Source organism: Camellia sinensis, chromosome 13 (genome assembly GCF_055761805.1).
Source record: "Camellia sinensis isolate YWXY chromosome 13, ASM5576180v1, whole genome shotgun sequence".
Lineage (NCBI taxonomy): Eukaryota > Viridiplantae > Streptophyta > Magnoliopsida > Ericales > Theaceae > Camellia > Camellia sinensis.
In genome coordinates, this window is record NC_138973.1 from 79,940,299 (window position 1) to 79,952,259 (window position 11,961).

At 30.2% G+C, this 11,961-nt stretch overlaps 1 protein-coding gene across 1 annotated transcript; it reads left to right on the forward strand.

Annotated features, from left to right (window-relative positions):
• The first annotated feature begins 8,430 nt into the window (after positions 1-8,430).
• LOC114317958 (protein FAR1-RELATED SEQUENCE 6-like) lies at positions 8,431-11,593 on the forward strand. The gene is made up of 6 exons (XM_082900661.1): positions 8,431-9,519; positions 9,697-10,590; positions 10,691-10,756; positions 10,870-11,004; positions 11,298-11,302; positions 11,458-11,593. Exons 1-6 carry the CDS (start codon positions 8,431-8,433, stop codon positions 11,591-11,593), a joined length of 2,325 nt encoding a protein of 774 aa, XP_082756787.1.
• Positions 11,594-11,961: the final 368 nt, after the last annotated feature.

Genomic DNA, 11,961 nt, shown 5'->3' on the forward strand with positions numbered 1-11,961 from the left:
GGCCGATGATGTTGATTATAGGAAATCTACTTCGGCGTATTTGATGACTTTTGCAGAGGGAGCTGTGGTATGGCAATCTAAATTACAAAAATATGTTGCTCTCTCAACTATCGAAACTGAATTTATTGCCATTACGGAAGCTTGCAAAGAAGAGTTATGGTTGAAGAAATTTTTGCAACAGTTGGGTTTGAAGTAAGAAAAGTATGTGCTTTATTGTGACAGTCAAATTGCTATTCATTTGAGTAAAAATTCTACTTTTCATTCGAGATGAAAACACATTGATGTGAGGTACTATTGGATTCGTGATGTGTTAGATTCGAAATTGTTACAACTCGAAAAGGTTCACACGGATGATAATATTTCGGATATGTTGACAAAGACTTTGTCGAGGGACAAACATTTGAAGTGTTGAACTTTGGCGGGTATGATTGATTTCTCTACCTAAGTCGATAGGAGGAGAATTATTGGGGTATATCTCCTTATTGGAGTTTGAGACCAAATTGGTTTGTTAAAGAATTTTAATTTTGTTTGGTTTACGTGTAATATATTTTAATATATTACATCTAATTTTTAGAGACCTAATTCAATTTGGATACAACTAGGGTTTTGATTAAACAAATCCAAAATTTAACAATATATATATATTGTTTATATATTTCCGAGAGTTAGCGGCTGTATAGATTGAAAAAGGGATCAATTTGGTGGGTGAATAAAAGCTAATCATTATTCAGTGGATCAGTTTGTCAAGGTGTGGTTGTGTGTGTATTACTTTCACATACAAGCAATAGTGCTCCTCTGTTTTGTTTGGTTTAGTTTTCAGTTTTGGTTTGAATGCATTATTTTGGGTCTTCTATAATTCTGTTTCGAAGATTTTTGTTCATCTATTTGGTGAGGTCTTTCCTCTAATTTATTTGTGATTATTTGGAATTCACCTAAGGGTGATTTGTGAGACTATTCGTGTCTCGTTTGTAGTCATTTGGAAACTTTTTAGTTAATAGTGGAATCAGATTTCAATTCCGTGAACGTACCTCATATTGAAGGAACCACGTAAAATTCTTGTGTTGCTTTTAATTTAATTTTTTCACATTAATTTTTATTCCGATTAATTAATTTATTTGTAAGAAATCATGTATTTTTCCTAACAGTTTCTATATGATCTAAAACTCTCAATTTTAAAATAATGAATCTCATGTTGAGCTCACAGTCACGAATTTCAATTTTAAAGCATAGTACTTGATCTATCTCATGAGGTCATGATTTTGCACAAGATCTTCATATAGGGACACTCCAATTAACTTCTTATACTATGCTGACTTAGGTTAGATAGAGAGGATGTACGACAATAATCACAACTATGACCACCTCCATCACCGCAATCATCAGTGGCGTAGGGAGGGGTTTTGGCTCTGTTCTAAAAAAATCAATAGCCCCTAAAACTTAATTTGACTTCTATATTAAGAATTTTAGATGTGCCCAAAACGAAAACTCATTACTATATCTAAAACATAATGACCCCTATATATATGTATATTTTTTGGGTATAAATCAACGTTCCCAAATTTTAATAGTTGAGTGAACAATACTGAAAATCCTAATCACAATATTGAGTGAACAATATCGAATCATGAACATTTATGTAAATAGCATAAGCTTTTAAGAATATGAAAAGGACACAATTGCAAATACTAATTATAAATGTAGTTGAAATCCATAAATTTGTTTCTTGCAAAACAGAATAACAGAATAACGTAGCAAAGTTGTTATATTTGTGGGGCTACAGTTAAAAAATTCAACAATGTTAGGTAGCTCAAAAATCATGACTCGAATGACTCGAAACACTTAAAACGACAAACGACGTCGTTTTGGGTGTAAAGCGATGTCTTTTTGACACATTTAAACTATTCAGGCCACGCAAATTTGGACCACCAAGTATTTTTCTAAAAAAATCATGTTTAGAATTTGGTGATAGCTGTTTTTGTTGTCATTTACCCTTATGACAATTATATCAACGTTTACAACAATTTTTCTAATTGTGTTGATTTTATTTTATTTATAAAAAAAAAAAAAATTAGATGCTCAATCTAAGAAATATTATTGTCTATCATTGACATGATGATAATACACTATTAAAGTTTTACAATAACTACAAAAGTGTTTGTTAATTGACTAAAATTATCATTATTCTTTTTAACAAGACTAAAATTATTCACCATTTCACAATGATAGACTTGCATTCTTAGAAGTAAGAAACTTCCTTTTTTGGTTGTATTGCTTCATTTTTGGTTGTGTCTACAATCTCATCTCACAACTATACTTATTACAAATTAAAATAGGGGTCTTTGAGGTTAAAATTCTTGACCTAATTTTTTCTATTTTTATTTTGAGCTAATTATCCAAAAATCTTATTTACAAATGTTATGGTAATTCAGGTTTTATTTAAGATTTTTTGAATCAATAAGTCATATTTAGTAAAACAGAGAATATTATTAATTTTTTTTTCCAATTTTTAAAATTAAGAACAATATCAATTTTGTATAATAATATTCCAGATAATTGTTTCATTAACTAATAAAAAAACAAAGCATGAGATTAAATTTTTTTACCCTTCTACTTATTGGTTTGATTTACAAATGTTAGGTAGCTCAGGTTCTATTTAATATTTTTTGAACCAATAAGTCCTATTTAGTAAAACTGAAAATATTATCAATTTTTCTTAATTTTTAAAACTAAGAATATTATCAATTTTGCATAGTAATGTTCCAGGTAATTATTTCACTAACTAATAAAAAAATAGAGTATGAGATTAAATGTTTTTACCCTTTTACTTATTGGTTTGATTCAACTATTCAACAAAATCGAGAATATTAACAGTTTTTTCCAGTTTTAAAACTGAGAACATTATCAGCTTTTTAATTTTTAAAGTTCTTATTTATTTATTTTTTTCAATTTTTCACATCAATATTCCATCATCATTCTCCTTTATAGATACAAAATTTTCAATTTTGCACAAAAAAATAATTCAGTTTTTCCAAAAAAAATTAGTGTTCTTTTTTTTTTGCACATATATATATATTTAGTTTTTTCAATTTGAAAGTTTTGAAAATCAAAATAAATGTCAAATCATCATATTCTTTTATAGATAATCATAAAGGATAAACAACCATTGTTTAAAGGGGAATTCCGATTATTAAAAATTTAATGGGATTTTAAAATCTAAAAAATCTTAATTAAGACTTAATGGAGTGTAAGTTTATAAATTAGAACTCGTGTGTAAATACATTTTTTATTTTTGTTAATAATGAAAATACTAAGTGCGAATTTGATTGATTCATAATTAAATTATGGAAATTGATACTCTTGCATAAATGGAAATTGATGTCCACTAACGAGATTCATTTTAATTGGTTTATTCATGGGCTGACAAAGCCAAAGGCAAATCATAACCAATCAAAACCATCCATGTTAGTGGGTTTTTGTTTGTACCACAATTTTAGGAAAAGCTTTTTTTTAATTAGACTTCTTGTATTTTTCTTAACCTTAGAGGTGGTCAGTGTATTTTATCTTTTTTTAATTTGTAAAGTTTTTGATACACATATCTCATTATCATTGATTATATAAATTATCTATCTCATTTTTCAAAAATTAATTTGTGCCATATCTTAAAACTAACATTTTTCATTTACACATAAAACTTTGGAAAATTTACCCATAAGTCCTAGTTTTTGAAACGTTGAACCATTTAGTCCTAAAAGTTTTCTTATGCTCCATTTAGTTCCATTTTTACATCAACATGATGTGAATGATGTAAATGATCTGATGTTTCATTCTATAATTTCAAAATTTATTGAAATCTGATGAACATTAGATGTTTTTCATCCTATATTTTCAAACATTATTGAAATTTGATGAACATTAGATGTTTGAAATCCAATGTTTGTAACATGACTCTGATGTTATTAACATTGTATCTGATGTTATTAACATTGTAATGGGACCTTTCAGTCTATAAGAAAACTTTTAGGACTAAACAGTGCATAAGTTATTAATTTGGGATTTATTAGTGCATCCCCTAAAACTTTTGCTATATTCACATGTATTATTTAATATTATGATTTCTCACGTGAGAATAGATTGTGACTTCTCATTCTTTTTTATCAATGAACAAGAAATAAAAAGAGGAGATATTTGTCTTTTTAATTTCTTAAAATTTAGATTGACAATTTAGGTATTTAAAAAATAAATAAATTGTATACAACAACTTTTTGTTTTTGACCTACTCTTACCAATTATGGTGACAAACATAAGAGAAGTTTCAAGAGATATCGCTTTCTCTTTTTTTTCTTATCTTGTTAATGATTTAAACAAGTGACAAAATCATATTTTTCTCCATTTATTTCATTTCTCACCGAACTCTTCAATCGATGTAGCCCCTTGGCAATATTTTAAGCACAAAAGAATTACTTTAGAATGTTCATATTAGAACTTTATTTTATTTTTTTTCATTGCAAGTTACTGGGTTTTAATACAATCAACTTTTAATATTTATTTTAAAATTATGTAGGATATTATTAAAATTGTGTACAAGTCACATTATTAGTGTTTAGTTCAAACATATAAAATTGATAAGTTATTTTCATAATTTTTAAGTTTTGGTATTTTTTTTTTTAAATTCTATAAATAGCATGGGTTTATTAATAGTTATTAGATAAGTTTTAAAAAAATTGCCAAATTTTAGTAACTACCAGATTTTATGTAAAATTGAGTCAAAATTTGACAATACTTTATAATTTGACATGAGCATTGGGAGAATGTTGTTGTGGAGTTTTTGAGAAATCTAGTTATAATTTGCCTTTGACAATTGTAGCATGTCACTAGAGTTTCTCAAAGAGTAAAACTATACTAAAGAACAAAATTCACATTATTAAAACTAGTGAAAACCTGTAAAAAAAATTAATAAAATATTTTTGTATAAAATAATATAAATAGTTAGATTTTTATATATAAATTATGAAAATAAAAAAATATTGAAACTTGCAATTTAAGTTTCACAATTTATGTATTAATTTTAAATTTGTTACAACTTCAATCATGTAACTTTTAACTCTCTCACTAGAGTTGTAAACTCGGGTGAGTGCAACCCAAGCAACTCGAGTCAAGCCTGAAATTTTTTAAAGATTGGACAACATAATTTTTAATTCGGTGATGACCTATGTAAAATTTAAAAATTCGAATAAATTTGAGTGGATTTGGATAGAGACACCAAATAACTTGAGTAATCGAAACAAAATTATATATATATAAATATATGAAATTATTTGCTAATTTATTTATTTTAATAATAAATAAGATTAATTAAAATTTTAATATTAATGAACAAAAGTAAAAGCAATACGCTTAAGTTTTTTCAAAAGAAATTTTTTTTATTATGTTTAAAAAATACACATTTTCGAAAGGGATCATAGGATATTAAAAAAAGGGGATAAATTACAACTATAATCACTAAAGTTTAACACTTTTTTCATTTAAGTCTCTAAAATTTCAATTTTGTCAATTAAATTCTTAGAGTATTAAATTCGAATAAATTTAGTTTTGAAGATAATATAAGAATAAAATATATGCCCAAAGGTTATATGAAATTGTTATCAGGCTCGAATTTTAATTTACTGTTAACTTAATTATCCTCCACACGTGTGTTTTGAAATTGATATCAGAGTTTGGTTTCTCAATTTTTCCAATATTAATATATGAGCATTAAATACACTGAAGAAGCCAAATAAAATAATTTAAATAATAGTACTGCCCTACATATAATTATTGAACAAAATAATACAATAATCAAGTTATTAAAAGAACTTAAGAAAAATCTTAAGGGAAATCAATTCGAAATTATACATGAAATTCGATATTTATTATTAGATAAAGGTAGGTAGTTAGCTCTTGTACAAAATAATACAGGTAATTATACTTATCCTTACCGAGAAACTCGCCAAGATAATCTTTTAAATTAATTAGAAATAGTTGAAAAATCAAATAAAATGGATAATTGTATATTAGAAGAAATAAATAATAGCATAATAGAAATAGAAGAAGATCTTTATAAGCAATTAAAATTAAGTCTGAGAGAAATTTACCAATTATAAAAACACACGTGCAGATAATAATTGAGTTAACAATAAATTAAAATTTAGGTATGATCACAATTTTATATAACCTTTAGACTTATGTTCTATTTTTATGTTGTCATTAAGATTAAATTGATTTGAATTTAACACTTTAGGGACTCAATTGACAAAATTGAAACTTTAGGGACTTAAACGAAAAAGGTTTTAAACTTTAGGGACTATAATTGTGATTTATCCTTACAAAAATTACATTTTATAATGGCATAAAATAATTTTCATATAATAAAATTAAATTTCTTACAAAATAAAGTATCTAGATAAAAAAAAGAAAAAAGAAAAAAAAGAAGAAGACAAGAAATTTTTTTTTTTTAATGGTATTGTCATTTGATCTTAAAATAACTCTAGCTGACCAATAAATTATCACCCATAATCCTAATCTTTTTTAAGAAAAAAAGATACTTCACAAATCATCCCTTTTAATAGAAAAATAACATTTATTTTTATTTGTTTTAGCAAAAGTCACTTTTTAGTAATTTGAGCAAAAAAAATATTTTTTATTTTAATTTTTTTAATTGACATTTGAGATTAAAAAAAATTAATAAGATCCATCGTATTTGGCAAGTGCAAAAAAAAATTTAGATGAACAATAAGGAAAATGTTTTTTTGAACTCAACGAAGAAAATGTTTGAGACCCACAAAAAATACTCACAATTGCACCTATAATGATATGATATCATATGCAATTCCGATTCGTAACTCAAATGTTGTGGCTCGAGAGTGGCCCGAATGTTATTTTTTATCCTCTGCTGGCGTGTGCTTGAATTGAATGAAGTATCACAGCCAAGCATCATATTTGGTGGCAAAACAATAAAAAAAGAACGAAAAAGAAAGACACAGTGAGAGCAGCGATCTGGGTTGCACAATGAGAGGAGCAATGTATCATTTGTAACCTAGCGGCACTGTACATTTTCGATCTGGGTTGCTGTTGCTGCCGTGGGTGTCGGAAGCTATTGTTATTGTGTCGTCCATAGTTGAAGAAGAGGAGTCTTGACTGGTATTTTTGTTTCCCTTTTCAGTTCTTTGCTCGTCATTTGAATCTGTTTGTATTGTATTTTTGTTTCCCTTGTGTGCAAATCCACTCTATTTCTCTGCAAATCCACTCTAGTTTATATATATGATTCGGTTCAAGAATTTTGAGTGTGAAGAGGAGATTATATATCATGCTCAAGAATAGATTATATATCATGCTCAATCCACTATACAAATCCACTCTATTTTTGAACAGAATTTTGAGTGCGCAAATCCACTCTATTCTTTAACAGAATTAGGGTGATATATAATTTCTCTACAAATCCACTGTATTTTTTAACAGAATTTTGAGTGTGCAAATCCACTCTATTTTCGTTTATATATATCATGTCCATAGAAACAGATTCGTTTGGCTGTGACTTGAATCTGTTTGGTTCAAGTCACTCAAATATTGATTATTTGAGAGTGACTTGAATCAAAGGCAAGCTTACTTGAATCAAATATTGATATGGGATCTATTAATAATCATACAAATTCACTTTCAAATAGCTTTTTATACATGCAATCTGTTTGGTTCAAGTCACTCAAATATTGACTAATCACTTTCAGATAACGAATCTGTTTGGTTCAAGTCACTCAAATATATATCATGCTCAAATATAATGCTCAAATATATGTTTCTAAGTCTGAACATTTGGGTGTTTAAGTCTGAACATTTTAAGTCTGAACATATGTTTGGTTGAAGTCACTTAATCACTTTTGGGTGTTGAAGTCACTTAATCACTTTTGGGTGTTCAAGCCACTTAATCACTCAAGTCACATAAGTCCATACAAATTAAGTTTGTTCAGATGCAACTCAAATCCAGATATTTTTGTCTGTAATTGCAAAAGAAATTATTGTTCGAATCAATATCAAAGCCAAAGCCATTGAAAAAATTATTGTTCGGATGTAGAGTTGTCTTGAATTTTCTTTATCTAATGTACAGTTGTCATGAATTTTCTTGAATTATTTTTTCTTTGTTTGTTTTAATTCAACTTGTTCACAGAGATGTTGTCTGTAATTGCAATATGTTAGCTTCACATGTCTCCTTATTTGATTCCATAGCATTAGATAAAGATAATTGTTTGTACTCTAAAATTTTGTATTCTATTTAACTTTGAAGGTACAATGGATATTGATTCGAACAATAATTTTTTCAATAGGAGTGACGAAGTTGAAGAAGAAGATAACACTCTTTCATTTAATGAGTGTGGTGAAGTTGAAGAACCTAAGTAGGGAATGTATTTTAGCTCAAAGGAAGAGGTGTACACATGTTATGCAAAATATGCCCAATACTCGAGATTTGCTATAGCTTATAGAACACAAAATTTAACATGTGATGGGGAAGTTAAGTACTTTGGAATTGAATGCACTAGGGTGCGGAACAGAACAAAAAGATTAGAAATAAATCCCTTGGAACCATCTTTGTCATCAAAAATTGAGTGTAAAGCAAGGGTAAGAGCCAGTCTACAAAAGGATAGAACATATAAGTTAACCACAGTTGTGCTTGAGCACACTCATGATTTGGTTGCTACTGACTCACGGCATTTTGCAATGAATAAGAGGATTGTTACGCCGGTGAAGAGGAGATCAGAAGTTAATGATGCAGCAGGAATTGGGGTAGCTAAGAATTTTCATTCCATAGTTGTTGAAGCGGGGGGATATGAGGCATTAATGTTTGATGAACGAGATGCAAGGAATTATATCAACAATGCTAGAAGGTTGAGACTTGGGGTAGGAGACGCCGAATCAGTTACACATTATTTTTATAAAATGCAACAACAAAATTCAAACTTTTATTCGGCAATTAACCTTGATGAAGATGGTTGCATGCACAACTTGTTCTGGGCGGATGCAAGGAGTAGGGTGGCTTACAAAGCATTTGGGGATGTTGTCTCTTTTGACACAACCTATTTGACAAACAAATATGACATGCCATTTGCTCCGTTTGTAGGAGTTAATCACCATGGACAATTAATTTTGTTCGGTTGTGGGTTGTTAAGTAATGAGAACACGGAGACTTTTGTTTGGCTATTCAAAGAATGGTTAAGTTGCATGTCAGATGCTCCCCCAAAAACGATAATAACTGACCAGTGCAGAGCTATGCAAAATGCCATAGAAATTGTCTTCCCACAGGCTCGGCATCGTTGGTGTTTATGGCATATTATGAAGAAAATTTCTGAGAAATTGAGAGGATATTCGCAATATGAGTCCATTAAGGTTGCTTTCAGTAATGCAGTTTATGATTCATTCACAATAGATGAATTTGAGGAATACTGGGAAGCAATGATTGAAAATTTCAATTTGAATGATAACAAGTGGTTGGGGGTATTACACCGTGAGCAACATAGGTGGATTCCTGCCTATGTTAAAGACATATTTTGGGCTGGCAAGTCAACTACACAATGAAGTGAGAGTATGAATGCATTCTTTGATGGATATGTGAACTCCAAGACAACCTTGAAGCAATTTGTTGAGCAATATGACAATGCGTTGAGAAGTTAGGTAGAGAAGGAGACAAAAGCAGATTTTAAGTCTCGTAACAAATTGTATGATTGCTTAACGGTGTATCGTTTTGAGAAGCAATTTCGTGCAGCTTACACTAATTACAAATTTAAAGAAGTTCAACTAGAAATGAAGCGTCTAGTGTATTGTCGTGCAAATCTTATAAAAAATGAGGGACCAATTTGTACCTATCATGTGAGGGAGGCTATTGTTGTGGGTGAGGGGATGAAAAAAGTAAAATTTGTTGTGTACTTTAATTCAACTAAATGTGAGCTCCAATGTATGTGTCAGTTGTTTGAGTTTAGAGGTATTATGTGTGCACATTCATTTTCTGTGCTTATTGAGAGATCCATATATGAGGTGCCAACTAAATACATTGTTTCGAGATGGAGAAAAGACTTGGAAAGAGGCTACACATGCATTCTAACCACATATATTAACTTTGGCTCTTCTTTACATCCAAAGTTGCATGATAACTATCACAACACGTTGGATGAGATCCTAGATCTTGTTACCAATGATGATGCTAAACACAAAGTGATTCAACTTGGGTTGATGAAAATGAAGGATGAAGTGAGAACAGTTCAATCAAGTAGTGCGAGTAATGTGCCATGTACTAGTACTTTATTACCTTCAAGTAGTACTTTACCACCTTCCCATACTTCACCAAAAAGTCCGCCTCGTATCAATACTACAAAAGAAAGCATGACTCGCAAGGTACGAAGTCCTTTGGTTGCTTGCCGAAGAGGTCGTCCATGTACGAAACGAAAGGTTAGCAAGGTTGATGCAATAGTTAATTGGTTGAAGGGAAAGAATAAGAAGGTGCGTCAAGGTGAACCTCGTAAGTTAAGCTTTCCTTGTATGGGAAGCGTGCAACACACCATGTATGAACCGGTACGTGTTAAATATGAAGGTTGTTTGGGGTTTTGTGTTTTGCCTTTTCATTTTACTGCTTGAAATTAGTAATTTACTTGTGTTACTATTTCATCATTAGGTGTCGCCAAGTCAACATTACTATCGTCCTTCTATGGATGCCATACCAAACCATTTCCTTGTACCGGTATGTGTTCAACGAACTTAATATATTGCACTTTGTTTGTCGATGCCATAGTAGACCCTTTCCCTGAATATGTTTGTGGAATTTTGTTATTATTATTTACTTTATTTTTACAGGCACCAGTTACCATAAGTGGGGATGACATTGGGAGCACATCTCACCAAGAAGCTGGAATGGTCAACAATATTAGCTGTCAAAGATCGATAGTACCGTCATATTTTGTTGACTTGAACATCGACGGGGATCCGAATGTCCCATTTTTTTTTAATTTCGAAATGGTAATTGTACGTGAATTTCATTTGTAAACTTTCGATTGTTCACTTGAATGTCCCATACGTTTGAGTTCAATGAAGTGAATGTCTCGTATTTTTGAGTTGAATGATTTGGGAATTTTTTGTTATTCTTAGAAATGGTTCTGTTATTTTTTGTTATTTTTTATTCTGAAGCAATTTTTTGTTATTTTTGATTCTCAAGCAATTTCTGCACCAATGGTTTTGTACAAATGGTTCTGTTAGTCACTATGACTGTCATTATGTTTCTATAGAAATGGTGATTGAATGAAATCTATTGGTGAGAAAGTGAACTCTGCAAATCTGTTGGTGATTGAATGAAATCTGTTAGAAGGTCTCTGCAAATCTGTTGGTGATTGAATGAAATCTGTTAGAAATGGTCTCTGCAAATCTGCTGGTGATTATGCTCTAAAGGATGTGTTTTGCTGTGGTGCAACTAGTCCAATGTAGTGTTGATGAGCAGTGGCATTTTGCTGCTGTGATCCTTCCTATGCTGTCTGCTGGTATTTTGAGTTCTTCAACAGGGCTACTGCTGCTACTGATGGATTGATGTTTAATCTGTTCTGTGAAGTGTGCCATGTTTGCTTCTGGTATTGCTGGGTTACCTGCCTGCTAGTTTGATGTTCATCTTTGCACTGTTGGGCCGGCTGGAGTGGGGTGATATTGCTGAAAGGCTACTATAATGTCTTGCATTACAGTATTCTGCAGCCTATAGTGTCCTGCATCTGAACAGAGTTTGCTGGTTTTGGCTTTCAATAGTGGCATAGATGCTTGGAATCATTAGTGTGTTGTAGACCAAGATGAAGTTTTCTCAGAAATAATGTCATAAGCAGCATGAAGATAAAACCAACCAGAATAATCTGTTGTGATGAAAAAAAATTAATAAACCTGAGTTATTTGTAAACCATCACATACAAT

Coding starts and splice junctions, on each gene's coding strand:
- LOC114317958 (XM_082900661.1), top strand. CDS start 8,431: ATGTATTTTAGCTCAAAGGAAGAGGTGTACACATGTTATGCAAAATAT. Junction 9,520..9,696: donor ATGATAACAAGTGGTTGGGG/GTATTACACCGT, acceptor TTGAGAAGTTAG/GTAGAGAAGGAGACAAAAGC. Junction 10,591..10,690: donor AACACACCATGTATGAACCG/GTACGTGTTAAA, acceptor TTTCATCATTAG/GTGTCGCCAAGTCAACATTA.